The following is a 23,856-nucleotide window of genomic DNA, read 5'->3' as shown; positions in this document are numbered from 1 at the left end:
TGAGAAATCCACTGACAGTCTGATGGGAACTCCTTTGTAGGTGACTGTCCCCTTATCTCTTGCTGCTTCTAGGATTTTCTCCTTCATTTTACAAGGGACCCAAGATTACATTAATCTTGGCTAATGTAATTATGATGTGCCTTGGTGTGTTCCTTCTTGGGTCCAACTTCTTTGGGACTCTCTGAGCTTCCTGGATTTCCTGGAAGTCTATTGCCTTTGCCAGACTGGGGAAGTTCTCCTTTATTATTTGTTCAGATAAGTTTTCCACTTGTTGCTGTTCCTCTTCCCCTTCTGGTACCCCTATAATTTGGATGTTGGAATGTTGAAAGATGTCCTGGAGGTTCCTAAGCCTCTCCTCATTTTTTTGAATTCTTGTTTCTTCATTCTTTTCTGGCTGGATGTTTCATTCTTCCTTCTGGTCCATTCCATTGATTTGAATCCCAGTTTTCTTTCCATCACTATTGGTTTCCTGTGCATTTCTCTTCATTTCAATTAGTTTAGCCTTCATATGTTCCTCTAATTTGTGACTATAATCAACCAGTTCTGTGAGCATCCTGATCACCAGTATTTTGAACTGTGCATCTGAGAGGTTCGCTATTTCTTGGTTGCTTAGAATTATAGGCTCTGGGGCTTTGAGTTCTTCTTGAGCCTTGTCTTGGTCTATTCGCACCTGTTATGTATGAGGAGCAGAGCCCTAGGTGTTCTCCAGGGCGGGGCAACTCAGTTGCTGGGTTGTGATGCTGTATGTGGGGGTGGGGTCAAAGGAAAGCAATGGTGGTCCCGTTCCTGCTGCTGCCGCCACTGCAGCTGCCGCCACCGCAGCTGCCACCATCACCAGGGCCCGTGTGCTCCATCCCACTGCGTGCGAATGTGCGACTGTGGTCAGCCCTCCGCTGCTGGGTTCACCCACTGGGGCCTGCACCGTTCGTCTCACTGCTCACTTAACCACTGGTCCTGGTTGAATGGCTCGTTGTTGTCGGACTTCGTATAGTTCAATTTTCTGTTCTTTGGCTGTGTCTTTGTTTACTAAACCTTTGTTGTATTCGAACTTGGTTGTGGGAGAAGGCACAGTGTTTCCACTTAACGCCTCCATCTTGGCAAAAGTCCAGGTTTAAGAATTAAAGAGGAGTCCAGTCAACAGAAACTACATTTCTGTAGGTTAGAGAATGAATAAGAGGGAGAAGTGGAAATTGGAAGTATAGAATCTTCAAGAAATTTGTCTGAAATAATAAAGATGGGTCTGTGAGACAAGTGAGAATTGGATGGTCAGAAAGTAAGGAGTGTTTTGAATAAAATAGAAGGGGGAAATAGAGATTTGGGAGAAGGTTGCCTCATAGTACTAGAAAAAGTATATTGTTTACATTTCTTATCCTTACTTCTTCTAAAATTTCAAATCTATCAGATGATATTTATTATATCTGGATAGCAAGTTTATGGACTTGGTATATTATTCTATTTTTATATTTTTAAAATATTTGATCAAAAAATAAATTGTAGGGTTTTAAAAAAGATTTCATTTATTTATTTATTTTTAGAGAAGAGAGGGAGAGAAATACCAGTGTACAGTTGCCTCTTGCACACCCCTTACTGGGGACCTGGCCTGCAACCCAGGCATGTGCCCAACACTGGGAATCCAACTGGTGACTCTTTGGTTTACAGGCTGGCACTCATTCCATGAATCACACCAGCCAGGGAATAAATTGTGGTTTTTAACTTTCATATACTAGGAATATGAAGAGCTCAAGGACTAACTTGTATGTGGGTTCATTGATTATTTGGTTAAGTAAGAGTTATCCTCTCTGCCATGTGTGGTTCATGATTTTTCAAAGAATTAGAACACAATTTTTAATACTTGTTACTGTTTTATTTTTAAGGATATTTTATTGATTATGCTATTACATTTTTCCCATTTTTTCCCTTAATCTCCCCTCCACCTCGCACCCTTGAACCCTCCAGCATTCCCCCACCTTAGTTCATGTCAGTGGATTGTGTATACAAGTTCTTTGACTTCTCTGTTTCCTACACCATTCTTAACCTTCCCCTGTCTATTTTATGCCTACTAATTAGGCTTCTTATTCCCTGTACCTTTTCTCCTATTTTTCCCCTCCCCCTACCCACTGAAAATCCTCCATGTAATGCCCATCTCTCTGATTCTGTTCCTGTTCTAGTTGTTTGCTCAGTTTTTGTTTTCATTTTTTTAGGTTCAGTGTTGATAGTTGTGAGTTTGTTGTCATTTTACTGTTCATAGATTTTTATCTTCTTCTATTTCTTAGATAAGTACGTTTAACATTTCATATGATATAAGGGCTTGGTAATCCTGAACTCCTTTAACTTGACCTCATCTGGGAAGCACTTTATCTGCCCTTCCATTCTTAATGATAGCTTTGCTGGATAGAGTAATCTAGGTTGTAGGGCCTTGCCTTTCACGACTTTGAAATTAACCTTGGATTAATTTCAAGCCCCTTCTTGCCTGCAAGGTTTCTTTTGAGAAATCAGCTAACAGTCTTATGGGCACTCCTTTGTAGGTAACTGTCTCCTTTCCTCTTGCTGCTTTTAAGATTATTTTTTTATCTTTAATCTTGGGTAACTTAATGATGATGTGCCTTGTTGTGTTCCTCTTTTGGTCCAATTTCTTTGGGACTCTGGGCTTTTTGGACTTCCTGGAAGTCTTACTTCCTTTGCCAGATTTGAGAAGTTTTCCTTCATTATTTGTTCCAATAAGTTTTCAACTTCTTGGTCTTGTTCTTCTCCTTCTGGCACCCCTAGGATTTTGATGTTAGAGCATTTAAAGTTGTCCCAGAGTTTCCTAGTTTTTCCTCATTTAAAAAAAATTCTTGTTTCTTCATTCTGTTCCAGTTGGATGTTTATTTCTTCCTTTTGTTCCAAATTGTTGATTTGAGTCCAGGTCTCCTTCCTGTCACTATTGATTCCCTGTATTTTTTGCTTTATTTCACTTTGGGTAGCCTTCATTTGTTCCTTCATTTTGTAAGTGAGCTCAATCAGTTGTCTGAGCATCCTGATTACCAGTGTTTTGAACTCTGCAGCAGATAGGTTGGCTATCTCCTTGTCACTTAGTTTTTTCTGGAGTTTTGATTTGTTCTTTCATTTGGGCCATATTTCTTTGAGTCAGTGGACCTGTTATGTTGTAAGGGGGCAGAGCCTTAGGTATTCATCTGGGCAAGGCAACCCTCTTTGCTGCTTGGCTACTTGTCTCCACCCCATCTACTGGTCTGGGCAAATTTTTCTATAAGTCCCTGGTTTCCAGAGTTCCATGTAGTTTGATTTTCTGGCACTTCTAGTTGTTTTATTGTTTTTAGATTGTTTGTCCTTCTTTTGGTTGTGCAAGGAAGTGAAGTACTTCTACCTATGCCTCCATCCTGGCTGGAACCTGGAACACAATTCTTAGCAGTCAAAAATGTATAAACACAATAACAAATTTAGATTTTAGTGTTCTAAAGCTGTTCAGAACAGCTGATCTGGAGATGTTCATTTATGAGTATTAGTTATAATTATTATTATGTAATTTATGAAATAGAAGGGTTAGGAAATCAAACTTAAATCTTTATTAATCCTATAGTGTTTCAATAAACTAAATGTGATTGACTCTCCTGAATATTTCCTGACATCATTATATTTACTTGCCTCTTACTTCATTTTCTTCAAGCTGGAGGACTAAATTCCCTGATGGTTTAGATTTAATTCAGTTTTGTATAAAGAGGAATTTAAAATACTCCTTTCTACATACTCAAATGGTCATTGAATAGTGTGGGAACAAAATGTGTGACCAAAATTTCAGTCGGTTTGATCCTTTCTATCTCATTGTTTGATAATAGTAATCTTGAGTGCTGTTACTACAGAATCCCATCCATACTGTTCTGGAATAGCTGTGGGGTTTCACTGCCTACCACGAAGAAGTGTGACTCTCAATGCAAGAGTTTGGTGAAAAAGGAAAGGAGTTGTTTACTTAAAGGTTATCCAGATTTAGAGTAATGGCAGATTTCTACTGTTAAGTCTCAGTGCCTTTAATAACACTCAAAAACACATAGTCCTTCCTGTCTGTGCCAAACCAGGCGACTTTCAGAATACCTCCCTCAGAGGCACTATCTTTCAGAAAAGCAGAAGTCTGCAACTCAGCATTTCCTGTCACAGTTAGCTGCAAGCATCCCTTATGAATCTGGGTGGCTAGACACATCCCTGCTGCTGTCTCCTGGAATCTGGGTTCCCCATCCCCCACTACACCACCAGCTCTGGGGGCTAACTGGACTTCTAACTTTCAGACCTCTTCTCTCTTACTCCAGACCACATGGCTGTCCTCTTTTAGTCCACCTTAATTTAAATCCTTGGCCTGGAACTTCCTGTGTGACCTCATATCTGGCCCTTCCTATGGTGTGTTAGTGTCCACCATTTTTGCCAATTCCTCTGTATCTTTTACCCTCTTTTGGTTGCTGTCTTTAGTCAGGGCAAAAGTCTGCAGCAACTCATGGACATTCAGGGTGGCCATCTGCCCCCTGCCTCTAAGGCAGGCACAGTATAAACTCCCTGCCCTAGCTGTGTCAGGAGCCACTGAACTTTCTCAGTCACTTACACAGTTTGCCCTGGATGGCAGCCCTCTTCCCTCCGGGAAGGCATGACTATTAACATGGTATTGTTATGCAACATATCTTAAACACCTTATCATCCGTTTCCCCTTTCCCCCAGTCAAGGACTATGGGGGTTTACCTATTTTCAGAGGACCCTTGCTCTGCACCGTTATATAATGACCTTTCCACAGCATCTGCTAGTCAGGTTTACTGTGAAATGTCCCATTTATGAAGATCTGAAAAGAAGTTTGCTTTTGGCCATTAGGCCTCTTCTGCTGACTGATTGCGGGAGGCAGTAGTGCACCAAAGGAGCTGGAATTTTCAGTTTTTCTATTTTATAACTTTGCAGCTATAAACGGAGCCTTTCCCTTCTATTTGTATTCAAAGTTAAATAGAAGTCACCGTGGTGATAACATAAAAGAGCTGAAAGCTGGAGTTGCCATTGACAGAACCAAATTCTGCACCCTGAAGCTGCTTTGGGGGATACTGATCTTAAGCTGTTTACTAAGATACAAAGGACTCAGAACCTTGGACACCTGGCTCCTTTCCTCCTGCTCATGAAAGTCAGGAAGGAGATTTTAGGATGCTGCCTTAGCCTAATTTTAATTAAGTATGGTAAACCAGAGGGTTTCCCCCAGGTGCCTCAGCTAAATACCCGCTGCATCTCATTGCTTCTGAGTCACCTAGCAAGTATTTTCCTCGCTTCTGTTCCTCTCTTTCTCAAATGCCGGTAAATCATCCATTCCCCAGAAAAAGATTTTGATTTTCTACTTATAATCACAGACCAGCGCATCCAAGTTTGTTCTTTTGTTATCTGTCATTTGTAATGATTTTTCTATTAGGTTTGGGTACTTTTTGATTTTAAAGTTCTTAGTTTTAGTAATGGGTAGTTTGTCACTAGCAGTAATGGGATGATAACTGGGTATAAACATGGTTATTCTTTTTATCCTTTTCTTGAATTTTTTCTAGTAAAAGTAGGCTGGTAGGGGAGATATAGGGGAACTATTGCTTAGGTTTGCAATAGTTTCAGGTTTGCAAGATGAATATTCTTACTACTGAACTGTATACTGAAAAGTGGTTAAGATGGTAAATTGTATGTTATGTATTTTTTACCACAATAAAAATAGAACAACAACACAAGAGTAAACAGGACATTGGAATATGAAAAATGGAAATATTTTTGTACTTTCTTCTTTGACTAAGATTCAGAGATTATTTACTTTGCCTAATTTTTTGTTACTACAGCCTTTGTAAATCCTGTGTCGTTAAAAAAATTACACTGGAAAACACAGGCTTTGGGAAGTTTTTACTTCATTGATTAATTGTGATGACATCATCTTAATAGCACTTTTCAGAAATGTGAGTTTTCTGAGCCCTATCAGAGATAAGACTCTTGCTGTTCTCCAAAAAGTCATGGGAAAGAAAGGCCTGTTTATAACATTGAATATATTAAAAGAGGCAATATTGGTGAACACAAAGCAAGTAGAAACAGTTAAGGAAAAATGTTTGCCTTTAAATCAGTAGTATATCCTATGCAGCAGTAGAACTCTATTTTGGTAGATTTAGTGAATATTTTAATGTAATTAAATTTTTTCTTTGGACACGTAAGAATTGGAGGTACAGAAGTGTGGACTGGAGAGGTCTGGGCTAGCTTGCTCCCAGCAGGCTCAAGATCAACCATCCCACATAGAGGAAAAAAAATTAATATAAGATGAACTTAAATTAACAATAATAAAAATAACAAAGTTGAGCATTTATTGAATAATCAGTATTTTCCAGGCACTGTTATAAATGCTTTACACATATTGACTCAGTCCTTTCAAAAACTTAATAGGAAAGTACTGTTTTCATTTCCTTTGTGTTTGAGGAAAGTAAGGCACAGAGAGGCTGAGTAACTTGTCATAGGTCACAGAGTGAGTAAAAGCTTAGATCCCAGGAATCTGGCTTTAGATTTCATTAAGCAGTCTTACTTATAATACATAGATACTTGGTGTTGAACCAGACCATTTCAGAGGGTGTTATGTGGGAGAAGCCATAATTATCAAAAAGTAATAATATGTGCTACATACAGTTACCATATAGAACTGTGTGTGTGCATGAATACTATATGTTCACAGTACTATGCAGTAATAGACAGTGACTCCTTCACTATATAATAGCAGATAGTATAGTTTTATATTTAGATCCCAACTCAGCTTCTGACCTTAGGTATATGAAAGAGCATGGAAAACTTAAATTTTTAAAAAAATTTTGATGTATTAGTAATTGTATCCATACAATTCTCAGCACCAATAGCCATTTTATGTATTGAACTATATAATTTTGGGACCAAGAATACAAGAGTACCCAGAGCTTTAGAATTATGCCTGTGAGATGATGAGGAAATCAGTGTTTTTCTGGCAAGAGGCCAGTTAATTATCATATTTACCAAGCTTGAGGAATTATTGTATTCACCAAATCTGAGGCCATTGTTATTTACTATCTTTTTGTGTGTGGTAAACAAAAATGAATGAAATCTGCATTCTTAACAAGTATACAGTTCAGTAGTGTTAAGTATGTTCACATTATTGTGAAACAGATCTTCAAAGCTTTCTGATCTTGCAATCTAAAACTCTACACATTAAACAACCCCCTTTTTACCCCTTCAGCCCTTGGCAGCCACCATTGTACCTCTGTCTCTATGAATTTGACTACTTTCATTATTTTTTTAATATATTTTATTGATTATACCATTACAGTTGTTCTATTCCCCCTTCATTCCCCTCCACCCGTACCCTCCCGCCCCCACCCTTCCCCCCCCTTAGTTTATAACCACGTGTCTCAAGTTCTTTAGGTTCTATATTTCCCCCACAATTCTCACCCTCCCCCTATCTATATTCTACCTACCATCTATGCTATTTTCTGTGCCTTCTCCCCCCTTCTCCTCCTCCCATCCCCCTGTTTCTAACCCTCCATGTGTTCTTCATTTATATGGTTCCACTCCTGATCTAGCTGTCCTCTTGGTTTGCTTTTGTTTTAGGTGTGGTTGTTAACAATTGTGTGTTTGCTGTCCTTTCACTGTTCATATCTTTCATCATCTCTTTCTTATATAAGTCCCTTTAGCATTTCATATAACAAGGGCTTGGTGATGATGAACTCCTTGAACTTGACCTTATCTGAGAAGCACTTTATCTGCCCTTCCATTCTAAATGAAAGTTTTGCTGGATAAAGCAATGTTGGCTGTAGGTCTTTGGATTTCATGACTTGGAATACTTCTTTCCAGCCCCTTCTTGCCTGTAAGGTTTCTTTTGAGAAATCAGCTGACAGTCTGATGGGTACTCCTTTATAGGTGACTGTCCCCTTATCCCTTGCTGCTTCTAGGATTCTCTCCTTCATTTTAGTCTTGGCTAATGTAATTATGATGTGCCTTGGTGTGTTCCTTCTTGGGTCCAACTTCTTTGAATTTGACTACTTTTAGATACTTCATATAAGTGGAATTATCAATATGTGTCTTTTTGAGACTGGCTTATTTCACTTAGTGTAATGTCCAAGTTGATAGCAGGTGATAAAATTTCCTTATTTTTTAAGGCTGAATATACTTTGTGTGTACATACCACATTTTGTTTACTATGACTATTTTTAAGGTTGCGTTTGCCAAGTCAGTACTCTTTAGGACTTATACCGAGTAACTGATAGAAAAAATAAGACAGATTAACTCATGTGAATTGTAGTTGGCTTCCTAACTGTTCCTAAAAGTTGGTTTCTGTCAGAAATAAAGATTAACATGAGGTTTGGGTGATAAGTGGTTTTAGGCTATGGTTTGTGGCTTTTGGCATGTACATTTCCTATCTATTAGAAATTATCTGTATTTTTATAATGTATTTTATTGATTATGCCATTACAGTTGTTCCATTTCCTTCCTTCATTCCCCTCCACCCTGCGTACCCCCCCGACCCACATTCCCCCTCTTTTGTTCATGTCCACGTGTCACATGTTCGTTAGCTTCTACATTTCTCATACTATTCTTGCCCTCCCCCTGTCTATTTTCTCCCCAAGGTCTATGCTACTTATTCTCTGAACCTTCTCCCTCCCTCCTCCTCCCACTCCCCTGTTGCTAACACTCCATGTGATCTCCATTTCTGTGGCTCCACTCCTGATCTAGCTGTTCTCTTAGTTAGCTTTTGTTTCATGTGTGGTTGTTAATAAATGTGAGTTTGCTGTCCTTTCACTGTTCATATTTTTATCTTCTTTTCCTTAGATAAGTCCCTTTAACATTTCATATAATAAGGGCTTGATGATGATGAACTCCTTCAACCTGACCTTATCTGAGAAGCACTTTATCTGTCCTTCCATTCTAAACGAAAGCTTTGCTGGATAGAGCAATCTTGGGTGTAGGACCTTGCATGTCATGACTTGAAATACTTCTTTCCAGCCCCTTCTTGCATGTAAGGTTTCTTTTGAGAAATATGCTGACAGTCTGACCGGAATTCCTTTGTAGGCAACCGTCCCCTTATTTCTTGCTGCTTCTAGGATTCTATCCTTCATTTTAATATTGGCTAATGTAATTATGATGTGCCTTGGTGTGTTCCTTCTTGGGTCCAACTTCTTTGGGACTCTCTGAGCTTCCTGGACTTGCTGGAAGTCTATTGCCTTTGCCAGATTGAGGAAGTTCTCCTTTATTATTGGTTCAAATAAGTTTTCCACTTGTGGCTGTTTCTTTTCCCCTTCTGCTACCTCTATAATTCAGATGCTGGAATGTTGAAAGATGTTCTGGAGGTCCTAAGCCTCTCCTCATTTTTTGAATTCTTGTTTCTTCATTATTTTCTGTTTGGTTATTTATTTCTTCCTTCTGGTCCACCCCATTAATTTGAGTCCCAGTTTTGTTTCCATCACTATTGGTTCACTGTGCATTTTTCCTTCATTTCACTTAGCATAACCTTCATTTTTTCATCTAATTTATGACCCAAATCAACTAGTTCTGTGAGCATCCTGATCACTAGTATTTTGAACTGTGCATCTGATAGGTTGGCTATCTCTCGGTCAACTAAAAGTATTGGCTCTGGGACTTTGATTTGTTCTTTCATTTGAGCCATAATTTTTTGGTCAGGTCACACCTGTTACCTATGAGGGGCAGAGCCTTAGGTGTTCACCAGCGCTGGGCAACCCAGTCACTGGGTTGTGACTCTGTATGTGGGGGTGGGGTCATAGAGGGAACAATGGCGCTTATTCCACTTGTATTTCAGTCCCTTCCACCACTTCCCAGAAGCAGATTGTGCCCTTCTGGTGCTGGTTCCCGGGTGGATGGGCTTGTGTACATTCTAGGACCTTGTGGGTCTTTCCAACAAACTCTCCTGTGAGACTGGGAGTCTCTCCTGGCACCTCCACCACTACAAGTGTTTTCAATCAGTGCTTTTAGGCTTTATTTCCCAGCGCTGTGGCCCTGGGTTGCATGGCTTGTCTTGCTGCCTGTTTTTGCCTTGTTTATCTGCACGCAAATGTGTGACTGCAGTCAGCCAGCAGCCTTGTGTGCCTCACTGGGTCTGCTCATTTCCTCCCCATGCCCCAGGATCTGCCAGCCACCATTTTTTTCTGCCAGGACCCCTCTCCATCGGCCACCAACTCCACCCCTCTTACCCGTCTGGATGAATGGTTGTCATACTTCCATACAGTTCAATTTTCTGTCTGTTCTGGTTGTGTTTTCATTTCTAAATCTTCATTGTCCTTAATTTTGGTTGTGCAAGGATGCACAGTATTTCCACCCACACCTCCATCTTGGAGAGCAGAAATTATCTGTATTATTTTTAAGAGTAGTTTTGATATCCACTATTTGCCATTTTATCTGCTGGGGAAATGCCATTTTGGCTCAGGACCTCATTGCAAATTACTTCATTATGTGCATTTACTACCTGGAAATCCGTTTGGCTAGTGAAGTACAATCAGTGTTAGTTGCAGTCTTATGAAACCAAATGTAAGACTGATTTTTTAATAGAGTGCTGTGTTTTATTCACTGATAAGCTAAAAATTTGTTTCTAGATGTTTTTTTTTCTTATGCATGTCATTTGTTTTATTAGTAAGCAGAGCTTTTCCTGTAAGGGGTGACTTCACCTAGTCCTCAGACTTAGATCCATCTTCATCTTGACTAATCTGTTAGTAACAAGTTTGTTAAGCCTCCTTGTCAGATGCAACCACAGGAAGCCAATCAAGAAGACTGTTCTTCTTAAAGTATTTCTTGGTAAGATATTTCAGATATCTTTTAGAGAACTTTTAAAATCACAGAAACAACTGTGATTTTATTCTTGAAACATTCAAAGTGAATAATATTATCAAGATTCCCAGGTTTTTTTCATTGATTTTAACCTTCTGTAAAAACTGTTCACAATTTCTAGAATCAAAAATTTTATCTTCTACTGGATGAGGAAGGTCCAAACTAAACTTTTAGATTGTCCTCTTTGGCTCTTGACTTTCAGTGCTATCTTGCAGTTAGTCTGTGCAATCAGAATGTAAGACTGATTTTTAAATGTTCTAAAGCTAAAAGAGCTTTGACTTCTATAAATGTCATGTTCATTTTTATAATACTTTAAAAAATATTTTATTTATTTTATTTTAGTTTTTTAGAGAGGGAGAAAGAGAGAGAGAGAAACATCAATGTGTGGTTGCATCTTCTATGCCCCAAAATGGGGACCTGGCCCACAACCTGGACTGGAAATTGAACCTGAGACACTTTGATTCACAGATTGGCACTCAGTCCATTGAACCACACCAGTCAGGGTGTGGTTCATTGGATTGAACCACAATGAAGTGGTTTAAAGTATTATGAAAATGATATAAAGTATCATTTTTATAATACTTTAAAAATGTACTATGATAAGTGAAGCACAAATCAATGGGTTAGAATATAAGATGGTGCTCCAACTACTATAAATATTACATACTATAAGAATTAGCTAGAAAAAAATATCTAGAGGAGTTTTTCAAGACAACTCTCTAACTTTAATATGTCCTCAACTGATCAACACTGTTTATTGGAAGTATTATCAAAATGGACTCTTTTGTTAAGAATGACTTGATTCTGATACTTGCTTTGCTTTCAAAAAAGTAATTTTTTAAAAGAGACATAAATATTTAGCCTTTTATATTTATAATACCAGAAACAGCAATCTATTTCCCCCCTCTATTTTAATTCAGTATGGATTTCAGATCATTCTTATTTATGCTCTACACACACAAAATGGATGTGGGGTAACAACATCCCATGTAGTTAGTTCTCTTTAGAATTTTGAGAGCAGTTTTAATAATATCACTCACATGTGGCTTTGTTTTCAAGAAATATTTTCAATTGATATTCTTAAGGTAAAATTAAGTAAAATTTGCTTTGACTGGTGTACCTCAGTACATTGAGTGCCAACCTGTGAACTGAAATGTCTCTGATTCGATTCCCAGTCAGGGCACATGCCTGGGTTTCAGTCCAGGTCCCCAGTAGGGGGCACACAAGAGGCAACCACACACTGATGTTTCTCTCACAATGTTTCTTTCTCTCTCTCTCTCTTCTCTCCCTCTCTTCTCTGCTCTCTAAAAATAAATAAATAAAATATTTTTTAAAGTAAAATTTAACTGCATTGATTTTGAAATTTGTTAGTCACAGTGTTTAAAAAAAACCTCATTGGGAAAGAAAGCTACTAAAGGACACTCAAACGAGACCAAGCCTACATTTTTAAATTTTGTGTTTAATCCTCATTTAGCATAACTAAATAGGACTTTAAAAAATCAACTAAAAATATCTCTGGCTGGTGTAGCTCAGTGGATTGAGCTCAGGCCTGGGCACCAAGGGATCGCAGTTCAATTCCCAGTCAGGGCACATGCCTGGGTTGAAGGCCAGTTCCCAGCAGGGGACACACAAGAGGCAACCATACATTGATATTTCTCTCCCTCTCTCCTTCCCCTCTAAAGATAAATAAAAAAATAAAGTAAAATATTTTGCATTTTAAGTGTTCACATTTATAATAATATTTTTTCTGTTTCCAACCTTAAAATGTTTGAAATGTTCTTTAAGCACTGTTTTTCCATAGAAGAGACAGACTTCTTTGAGGATCCTGACTTAACTCGCAGAAATCAAGACAGTTGTCCAACTTATTCCTTGGAGTGTTGCTGTATTTTTGTTGTAGTCTTTGAAATTAAAACAGCTTATAGTATCTTGGTTTGATTTCTCAGGAAGCAGAGTTGATAGCAAAGTATGTTTATATTGTGAATTTGCAAATTTTCATTCTTTACTAACTGACTTCAGAGCAGCCCAGTACATGTGACATTTGCATATGTACTGTGACATCATAAACCCCACAGCAAGGAACCTGACTTCGGACTAAAGCTAATCTGCTAGGTGTTAATCAAATGCTTTGTTACACATTATGAGGTTTTCCTAGTTATAAATGTCATTGTTAGGATTTATTTTCAAATTGCAAAGCCAAGTAAGGTTGTCAGTTGTGGCATCTTAACTTACAGATCAGCTACCGTCTGTATCGGGGTTTTCGGTGGATGTGGTGGCATCAGCACAATCTATGTTTCAGGCATCCCATAGAAGAGGATTATTCAGGGGAGCTGGAAAAAAAGGTAAATTATGTGTACTATGAGTTCATCCTACACACTTCCAGAGCCTCCTAAAAAGAGGTATAAATTATGAAATACAAAATACATCCATTTGATGATATTTGTTTTTGAGCAGGTACCTCCCTGATGGTTGGAATGTGGTGAATATACTCATAGATCTTCCTATGGCTTTTTCCCTGTCTTCATTTAGGCTTTTTGTGCACATGTTCCCTCTGACAAGAAGCTTTGACCTCAGGTGTATCCTAAAGAGCCTCCTTCCACATTCCCTTGTCATTCTCCAATTGCTTACCTTTATTTTTTGAGTATTTAGCACCACCCCCAATTATGTATTTGTTTCTTCATCTGTTTTCTGTGCCCTCCTGATGTAGGAGAGCAGAGACTTCTCCTTGCTCACTGCTGTATTCCCACTGTCTAGGCCAGTCCACATGGCGTCTCCTTGGTCTCTGTGAGACTTTTGCTTATTAGAAAGTATTCTAATATTCTAATATTCACTCTTGGAGTGAATATTTGATGTTTATAAGACATTTTCTGTTTCTACCTTCAGTATGCACATTTTAGTTCAAGTGCACTGAATTTTGTCTCTGTAACAGTGGTGACTTTTAGGAAAGAATTAGTTCTCATCTCTTTCCAAAGCTGTTTTAGAATTCCATTTGTACAGTGTGAATAAAATAACCAAAATACTCTATAGATTACGCTTTGTCAATATTTTTTCAGATATTTATTTTCTGTATGAGCTTTAACCCATGCGTGTGTCCCACAATTTTGCTTGCCTGTGAAACATTTCAACTTGCTGCCCTACCATTGCTTTCAGCCTAGCTCTACCTAAAACAACCCCAAACATAAAGATGCTTCTTTAATATTTGCCCGTTTTGCCATTGCAGCCATCGTGCATCTTCAGTCATTGCCTGTGTTTCTTCCATGCCTTCTATGTAGCATGCTTCAAGGGTGCATATATTCAGTTGTGGCCCATGTGATTAGTATAATAATAAAATAATGCTAAGATGTTAAAGGTAGGGAGCCAAGTGAATTTTTTTAATAAGTAATGGTGGAATTTAGCCTGTTAACTCTACTGGCATAATTATTAAAGGCTTAATGCTAGTCTCTTAATGGCAGTCACTTTTGGTGTTGAGAATATAGAAGGTTTGTCAGGCTCTGTAGATCTAAGGGTTTTTGTCTTTTATTTTGTTTTTCTTTTTTAAGGATACATCTGAATTCTGACTCTAGGGTGTGTCACTTGTGCTGGTGCTTAGCCTTTATTTTAGTAGTTTAGTGTCAGTGTTGTTTCATGAGCCTTTGCATGCCCAGAGTTTGGAGATAGGGAAGGTTCATCATGTAGCTCATCCCCAGAATTCTAGGAATACAGTTTTATATTAGTGGGTACAGCTCCTTTTCTGCAGCAGGTATCTCGATGCTATGCCATTTGGATAGAGCGATTGTTTAATAAATTAAAATCCTGAATGTTATACTTGAAAGAGCATTAAAACTATTTAAAGCATGACTTACACCTATCAAAACCCATGACTCTTTGTTGAGTGGTTCTCCAAGTTCTTCAAAATACTAATTTTTGCCTTGGGCTTTTGGCTCAGAGGAGGTGCAGGTGTAACTTTCTTTGGTTGTCTGGAATCCAGGTTCATCCAACACAAGCGGCTTCCACCATACCGCCAAAATTTGACCCCAATGAGATCAAAGTTGTATACCTGTGGTGCACCAGTGGGGAAGTCAGTGCTATATCCGCCCTGGCCCCCAAGATTGAGCTGGTGGACCTGTCTCCAAACAAGGATGGTGATGACATTGCCAAGGCAACCAGTGACTGGAAGCATCTGAGGGTTTCAGTGAAACCAACCATTCAGAACAGACAGGCCCAGATTGAGGTAGTGCCTTCTGCCTCTGCCCTTATCAAAACCCTCAAAGAACCACCATGAGACAGAAACAAGTAGAAAAACATTAAGCACAGTGAAAATATCACTTTTGATGAAATCGTCAACATTGCCCAAGAGATGCAGCACTGATCTTCAGCTAAGAGAACTCTCTGGAACCACTGGAGAGATTCTGGGGGTGGCCCAGTCTGTGGGCTGCGATGTCAATGACCACCACCCTCACGACATTGTAGATGACATCAACAGTGTTGCAGTAGAATGCCTGGGTAATTAAGAACTGCAAAGGAAAATATTTTAATTCAAGATCATTTGACAACCAAAGAAAAAAATTAATTTCTTTGAATCTGGGCCATTTGACCACAGAAAGTGAAATGTGGGCAGTATCTGCTGTCTCAGTCCACAGGCCTAGCCTGTAAGAATGCTTGTGGTTCCCTTGGGTATAATTTATATAATATTTTGCTCAATCTCTGAAATATGAACCCTCTGTCAAGGTTACTAGAGGTGGTGGTTTGGCTGTGGAGCTGACATCACAGCCTGCCTCAGCGTCCTCTCTTGAAGCTAAGAATCAGGGGCTCGAGCCCCAATAAGGAGTGAGCAACAGTTTTCAAAGTGTGAGCACCAAAACCCTGGGGGAGGCTGAGGCCTCTTTCTGGAGGTTTGTGAGGTTAAAACTACTTTCACAATATGCTAAGATCTCTTGCTTTTTCTCTGCATTGTCTTTTGCATTAATGATGCAAAAACACTGGGGGATAAACTATTGGTACCTTAGCAGGAATCAAATCAGTGGCACCAATAACTACTACTGGATAGTAGTTATTGTTTTCTTCACTGCCATTCACTTGCAGTTAAAAAAGTCAGTTTTCCAGGAATATTCTTGATGAAGCAGTAAATATTACCAATTGTATTAAATCTTGACCTTAAGTACATGTTGCTTTAATATTTTCTGAGTTATGAAATTAGGACATTTACTGGAAGCATTTCTGCTGCATATGAAGACTGATGGCATTCTTGGGGAAAAAACCCAATACTTGAGTTGTTTGAGTGGCAGGATGAACTAGCAAGGTTTTTTTCCACACAATATCATTTTTCTCAAAAGAATGACTAATAACCAGACTGTGGCTATTCAAACTTATTTGATTAAACATTTTATCAAATGAACAAGTTTGTCACTTTAAGGAAAACAATTGACAGTTTACATTGCCAGTGATAAAGTGCCAGCTTTTAAGCGGAAGTTCTGAATTTTGGAAAACCTCTATCTGCCATTTTGAGCTGGATAGCTTCCAATATTTATAGTCTTGTGATGAGATTGATGTTGCTTTTAATGAATGTGCTTTTCAGATGGTATAAAATGAAATACACCCTTTTTTGTGATTATTGAGGCATAAGAGTAACTACAATTTTCATCAGTTTAGAGACAAGGCATCAGCTTGTATCTGGAGTAATTCTAGAATATCATGTTGAATGTTTCATTTATTAAAAAAATAATTAACTGTATTGCCCTGGCTAGGGTAGCTCAGTGGATTGAGTGCCAGCCTGTGAACCAAAGGGTTGCTGGTTTGATTTCCAGTCAGGGCACCTGCCTGGGTTGCAGGCCAGATTCCCAGTAGGGAGCAGGAGAGAGGAAACCACACATTGATGTTTCTCTCCCTCTCTTTTTTCCCTTCCCCTCTCTCTAAAAATAAATAAGTTAAACAATCTTTAAAAAAATAATTCAACATATTGAAATTCTGTCTCCAATTTCTTTTAAGAAGTGAGAGAGTGTAGCTTATACTCTGGCCTAAGTAAGGCTTCACTGTTAGTAGTCGTGAGGTAGTAGTGAGGTAGTTTAACTGCTTTAGAACTTTGTTCTTGGAACATTCTTAGCCACCGAAGCATGGGAACCAAAAGCGAGCAGCGTGGGTTCTTTACTATGTATCACATCAGAGAATGACTGTTCCAGGACAGTGACCACCTCCTAATGGTAAGGTCCCTGGCTTACTTATAATTTCTTGGAAGCAGGAAAAATAGTCCAGTCATCATAGCAATGGTATTTCTTTTTTTAAAAAAGCAAAAAGAACAATAAAAAGGTCTAGCCTTAATCCTCAGTGATGCTCATTTTTGCAGGTCTCTGTAGTTGGAACAGGCACAGGAAAAGGCTCCCCAGCTGTGACTCTAGTACAGTTACCTTCGGGCCAGACTGTCCATGTCCAGAGAGTAATTCAGTCACCACTCATACAAACTGTTCAGGATAGGTTCCTTCCTGCATGATTTGTCTTTGACTTTCTCGAGCTTGAGCTTCTTCTTCTTCTTTTTTTTTTTTTTTACTAATTTATCATCTTTTCCTTGTGTAGCTTTTATGCTCCAGTTGTTTTATCAGAGATTTGGAGGAATATCCTTTTACATGGAGAAGCACATTGTGCTCTGCTAGATACATAGATTTGACTAAGAGTTGCTGTTTTGTTGTCAGCTTTTAACTTGCAGGATGAGTAATTGCCAGATGAATAATTCCTCGGGTTGTTCTCTGCTCAAACTCATTTATTTAGCAGAGCTCTCCAGTGTTGCATAACTGAGGATTCCTTGGAGATGTCCAATAAACACAGTAATATAAAGATTATAGTATTGGGGCTATTTTCATGAATACTCGCACTAGTAGGTAGGTAGAAATTTAAGTTTATTTTTAATTCAATATGTGTAATTCATAGGAAATAATGATATCATTTTCTCTTGGTCTTATGTTTATACATCATATACTCCTCTCACATTTAACCTGGGTTTTATAGATGTGTTTGGTATTATGGTTGTGATCCAGAGATGCATTTTGTTATCAAGGTGGGGTTTACATCCTTACTATTTCTTCAAGTTTACTTTTCTCATTTATTGGATTTATTTATCTCTTTTTTAGGTCAGTTTGTTATTGTCCTTTAAATGTTAGAATTATTTAAACCTAATTGATGACAAAAAGACCTTTGAGGAAAAAGTAGATGTACTAATTTACTCTTGTTCTTTTCTGCATATTTGGTATAATTTATTGTAAAATCAGAATGGAGTTTGCAACATGATATTTGAAGTAATAAACCCACATGCAGTAAAAGCTTAGTTATCTTTGAGGCACCACATTTCTTAATAATTTTCAGCGTTGTCTCCCTCCCCCCATTTGATGACCCTTGGTTCCAAGAGTTTCTGACTCATCATAAAACAAGAAAGTCTTTCCAGTCTCCTTTTTACATTTTTACTTTGTATTGTTGTGCAGGTGTTTCTTATATTTAACCTATCTGAGACCAGAAGAAAGTTTTGTTTTATATTCAGAAGGTTTTTTTTTAATTTTGTGAAATGATTATTTAATTACTGGTATCTTTGTACAAATAGGTGGCGGTGAGTCTTGTCTTAAAATTCCTACCTGTTTAACCATGGACAAGTCCTTTAATCTCTCTGTGTGAACTTCAGTTTTTGCCTTTCTAAAAACTAACAGCCTACCTCACACAAGGAGGTTGTTAGGATTATGTGAGAGATGTGCGAAAGCCCAGTATAGTGATAAATGTTTGGTAGCGATATTGCAACATTTTTTTCTAATAAATTCTATCCATTGACTAGTATGCTTATTTGTTGGGTGTCTGTGAACAGAGATGCATGGTCATGTTCATATTTGCTCATCCATGTGCTTGGGAAGTATATATTTCATTTTGCAGGGTTGATACATTTTTTCCTATTTCATTGTGTTTAGAGAGAGAGGAAGGTAGAGAGAGAAACAATGCGAGAGAGGAGCACTGATTGGTTGCCTCCTTGACTAGGGATCATATGCGCCCTGACTGGGAATCTAACCCTGCATCTTTTTGGTTACAAGGTGATGCTTCAACTGAGTCACACTGGCCAGGGTCCACTGTTCATAGTTTAATAAGCTCTCCTGATTTTTCCCAAATCAAATCTCCACATAATTGTAATATTAAGTAAAGTGAGTTTTGTAAGCTCATAACTACCGTGGGCCTTGAGTGATAAAATGACTGTAAATAATGAGAGCAGTTACGTTGAAGAGAGATTTTTTAATTTTAATTCTGTGAATTTAATAATCATGTTATTTTATTACTTTAAAAAGAAAGGAAATCATATTTAAAACTCTGATCTTTTAAGGAGAAATTCCTTAATTTGACCTTCAAGACCTATCATTAGCAAACCTCAACAGCTTGTTGTAACGTAAATCCTAACTTCAGCCAGGCTTGATTATCTGCTTAAATAATTATCTGCTTGATTATCTGCTTAGATGGGACCCATCTAATGTCTAACCTGAAGACCCAGCTCTTGTCAGCTGTGGTGTTGCAAAAAGGGGGATGAGATTGAGGCTTTTTTTCTGCCTCTGTCACTCATTCACTCCCTGCTGGATTTGTGAGAGTACTTTAGGTTTTATGTGTCATATATTTAGGCCTTTCCTGTGAAGGCTCACTTGACATTCCAGCCACTATTTACTTGCATTTCTGTAGTATTTATTGTCTGTACTGTTCCTTTCCATACACACTTGTCCTACAACTGAAATGCTTGTCTTTGTGCTTCCTTTCCTAAGCCAGGTGTGAGCTCCATGAGTTCAGCATGTTCTCCTGCTGGGTGCTCCCCAGCACCTGGCTTAGTGCTGCTGCACATGGAGACCATTAGTCATGCTTTTTTATTTTTTTAATTCTGAACTAAGGTTATTTATTTATTTATTTTTTATTCAATTAGTCACACCTTTTTGAAAGAAAGAAATCATATCTTTCTTTCTTATGATGTATTTCAGAAACTCTTGTATTATAGGTAGCAACAATTGCAGAGACGGATGAGTCTGCAGAATCAGAAGGTGTAATTGATTCTCATAAATGTAGAGAAATCCTCTCACGGAGACCCTCCTATCGGTAAGTTAAGTTTCCACTGTTGTGATGCTTTTTTTTTTTTCAAAAAGGGAGAGTCATACATCAAACCATGTCTTCCACTATAGCTTTTCTGTTTTAAAACTGATTTGTGTATTTTATTTATTGTATTTTTAAATTCTCTTTTAGAAAAATACTGAATGAACTTTCCTCTGATGTGCCTGGTGTACCCAAGATTGAAGAAGAAAAATCAGAGGAAGAAGGAACGCCACCTCACATCGCTACCATGGCAGTACCGGCTAGCATATATCAGACTAGTACGGGGCAATATAGTATGTATGCTGCATTTCAATACCATAGAGTGCCAACTTTAAGTCTTCTCTAGTTACATGGAAGCAACTCAGTTTTTCCATTAAACTGTTTCATTTTAAATCATAATGCCTAATCTGTATATTAGAATGAAAAGTACATGTTAAAGAAGTAAAAGATTTGAATTGACAGTTGTCATATACTTTTGAAAGATAAAGTTTTTTTTATTGAATATAGAAGAAAATTTTGAGTTTAAAATAGAGGGAGATTTTTCCCTTATTTATATGTTTGTATTCCTGTTTAGTAAGAGTTTAAAACTTACTGCTTTTTGTTGCCTTTTGTTGAATGCAAACTAATAAGATATAAATGTCTGTATTTCATTCTTGTTGGCATTTACTACCAACAGCTACATTTTCTACTTAGTAATTTTAAAGATGTATATATGTTTCCTAAATTATATTTCAAATGTAATTCTGTTTTTGCTAGTCTTTACTGTGTTGATTTGTGCTGCAGTTTTTCCTGGATGAGAATGGAAAAACAATTAATTTTTTAAACTACAGCAATTAGCCCTGGCTGGTGTAGCTCAGTGGACTGAGTGTGGGCTGTGAACCACAGGGTTGTGGTTTGATTCCCAGTAAGGGCATATGCCTGGGTTGCAGACCAGGTCCCCTTTGGGGGCAATGTGAGAGGCAAACGCACATCGATGTTTCTCTCCCTCCCTTTCTCTTTCCCTTCCCCTCTCTCTAAAAAATAAAATAAAATAAAAATAAATAAAATATTTAAAAAATAAACTACAGCAATTAGACAGACCATTTTATTTGAAATTTTAAACACCAAAAGCTCTAAATAAACAAATAAATTCATATTTAGTCTTGTGCATGTTAATGGACTGTTTATTCAGTGCTTTTTGCTTTAAACACTAGTTCTTTTTCCCCCAAAGTCAAGACCATTAGATAAGTAAAATAAAGATACTTTAGTGAAAAGGGATATTTAATAAGAAAAAAGTATGGGGGGGCAAGACAGCAAAAGGACTGAAAAAGAGTAAAAAAAAGGGTGCTCAGGTAGTAGAATTTGTGTGACAGTAAATACTGTGTTGGTTCAGGTAGTAGAATATGTGTGATAATCAGTTCTGTGTTAGTCCAAAAAGAGTGTTAATTAATATGTTGGGTATGGTTTCTGTTTTCCTTTAAAAAGTAGTAATACATAGAAAAGTTTCAAGTCTTAATTTAAGACATGGCTGTTAAAGCAAGCTGTAATCTCCTTTAATTTATGGGAAAACCTAAAGAGTCATTACTTTTTTAGGGTTTTTCTTAATAGTGGGGTGGATTTGCAGCATTAAACACTCTCCTTTAGTAATTTTGGTTCCTTGGGTAGCTCCTACCATAGTACTTGAAAGAACTGGGGTATAATTTGTCCACAGCCTCTATAGGAGGGCAAGTGAACATACCTGAAAGTCCATGTTAGGAAAGGAAAACTCCCCACTGTCTGTAAGAGTTGGACCCTGAGGTTATCACTGTCTTTTTTCTTTTGTTACATCACTAATTTGCATGCCTTTGTGTCTGGCTCACTTGGAACACATGGTGGGAGCTGTAGAACTGAAAATCAGAGTTTGCCAGAGCAGCACACCCATCACAGGAGTGCTGAGCTCCTCCTGCCCTAGCCCCAGATTGTCAGTGCAAGGCTTATGTGGACCTGCTGGAACCTCCTGGCTGGTCAGCTGTACATATATTATCCTATCCTATTCGTGCTGTGATGGAAAAGGTTGGGAATTACTGATGGAATAAATAATGCTCAGACACCTTAAAGTTTGGGGAACTAACTATCCAAGATGCTGTCGTCCTGAAAATCACCTGGCATATCCTAATGCCACCTAGGAATTGGTAAAAGCAGTGATCTGTTCTGTACAAGGTGATATGGATGGGGACGCAATGGGTTAATATGCTTAGATTATTGGCTGAAAATTTGAAATCATGAAAACATTGGGTTGAGAGAATGTTATAGATGATGTGGAGAAGGCATGCTGGTCCTGTCATTTGCCAACTGCATCAGAGAGAGCTTTGTTTTCCCATCTCAGGTGTTTGGTGTTTGAAGTGGGCATAATACTAGATTGGCAAACTCTGGGGTCAATGTGAAGACACAAGAAGATAACAGGAAGAAGTGAGGAAGAGAAATATACTACTTTGTCATGTCACAGAGAAATGTCGGCTAGCCGTGGCCATGTGTCAGTCGTGTTTCCGAAGTTTTTATTTCCATTCTCTTCATGTGGCTTGGAGAAGAGAGCTCAGTGCGAGTCATCACTGTGTCCAGAGGGTGAGGGGCAGGCTGGAGTACAGTCAGGAGCTATGCTTGAGAAGTATGGTTTCTCATTGAAATCATTGAAATCCTAAACATTGAAATCCAATGTTTAGAAGTTAGCATTTCTCTGTTTGCCGCATTGGAAGTCCTGGACTGTTTCCTACTTAGGTTTCTTGATTTGGATCCCCATGGTATTGACCCTGGCAATTATTTTAATGAAAAGTTGTGTTGGTTCTATATATGTTGTCCCCACATAAAAATGGGCATTTATTGGTTCACAAAAGCGATAGTGTCTTTGTAAACAATGCATTTTGTAAACATTTAGTTGAGACTAACAACTATCAACAACTATCAATAGTTATTGATAGTGGCACATTTTATTTGATAATTCTTTCATTGAAGAGTGAGTATTAACATTTTAACTTTTTAGAATACATTTACTTTAACTGCAAGGTAAACATATTTACAGAGATACAAGATTTTTTTCTTTAGTTTTACCTCTTAAGAGGCATAACTTAAGAGAGATTAAATGCTTTAATATTCCTAAATATTTAGAAATAGAAATAGTCTGGTGTCCTTTGGTTTTTAGACTAGAATAGTTTATTTTACTAGAATTTCTGGAAATTTTTTATGTATTTTCATGTACCTATTTTTGAAACCCTTTCATAATCTTTTATTATAAAAATTAATTCTTACAGAAAACTGTACTTGAAAAATAATTAAATACATTTAAAAATTAATTCTTCAGGTTTTTTTTTCATGGATGACTTTCCTCCAAACTTTGTTTCTTTTTTTGAAAGACTATTATTTTAGATTGATTATTTACCATTACAATTTTTTTCTTTTATTGGTTTGAGAGGGGGAGGATGAGAAGGAAAATGAGAGGGAGAGAAACATTGACGTGAGAGAAACATTGATTGGTAGCTTCTTGCACACACCCCAACTGGGAACTGAACCCTCAACCTTTTGGTTTGCAGGACAATGCCCAACCAAAGGAGACACACTGGCCAGGGCTAGATTATTTGTTTTTAATTTTGTATAATAAGATAAAGTTAAAAAGAAAAAGAAGTAAATAACTCTGTCAAAGTTGAGGAAATAAAAGTAAGTGTGCAGATTTCCCCATATACAGCTCTTACAGTTTGGATAGTTGAAAGTTAGATTTGACAGAAGTCAGCCTTATTACTGCAACTTTTTTTTTAATCACAAAAACTAAGAAGTACAAGTTAGAATAAGCTAACTTTTTACCCTGGGGGTAGGAAAGATAAAGTAGTCAGAGATTCATTACTGCAAAACCAAGAAAATGAGCTACACTTCAAAATCCTTACTGAAAGTACAGATCTTGGCTATAGGTTTGCTGTCTGTATGCCAGCTAAATCATTCCAGTCAAAGAAAATCTATTCTGTT

At 37.8% G+C, this 23,856-nt stretch overlaps 1 protein-coding gene and 3 pseudogenes across 3 annotated transcripts in view; 3 read left to right on the top strand and 1 right to left on the bottom strand.

The window, feature by feature from the left end:
* The first annotated feature begins 6,149 nt into the window (after positions 1-6,149).
* Positions 6,150-6,270, top strand: LOC118981086 (uncharacterized; annotated as a pseudogene).
* A 4,394-nt stretch (positions 6,271-10,664) lies between these two features.
* Positions 10,665-12,855, bottom strand: LOC118981083 (60S ribosomal protein L22-like 1; annotated as a pseudogene).
* A 233-nt stretch (positions 12,856-13,088) lies between these two features.
* The window catches only part of CREM (cAMP responsive element modulator), a 64,012-nt gene continuing 53,244 nt past the window's right edge, over positions 13,089-23,856 (top strand). For all 3 annotated transcript variants that reach the window (XM_037037805.1, XM_037037804.1, XM_037037803.1), the window contains exons 1-3: positions 13,089-13,163; positions 19,796-19,893; positions 20,038-20,180. In XM_037037805.1, coding sequence (XP_036893700.1) covers positions 13,089-13,163; positions 19,796-19,893; positions 20,038-20,180 — 316 coding nt within the window. The remainder of the gene's footprint in view (positions 13,164-19,795; positions 19,894-20,037; positions 20,181-23,856) is intronic.
* Positions 14,162-15,311, top strand: LOC118981073 (60S ribosomal protein L12-like; annotated as a pseudogene).

The sequence above is a fragment of the Sturnira hondurensis genome, unplaced genomic scaffold (genome assembly GCF_014824575.4).
Source record: "Sturnira hondurensis isolate 20B ecotype Veracruz unplaced genomic scaffold, ASM1482457v3 Scaffold0023456, whole genome shotgun sequence".
Lineage (NCBI taxonomy): Eukaryota > Metazoa > Chordata > Mammalia > Chiroptera > Phyllostomidae > Sturnira > Sturnira hondurensis.
Note: the sequence above shows the minus strand (reverse complement) of the source record. Positions and strands in the feature narration are given on the sequence as shown.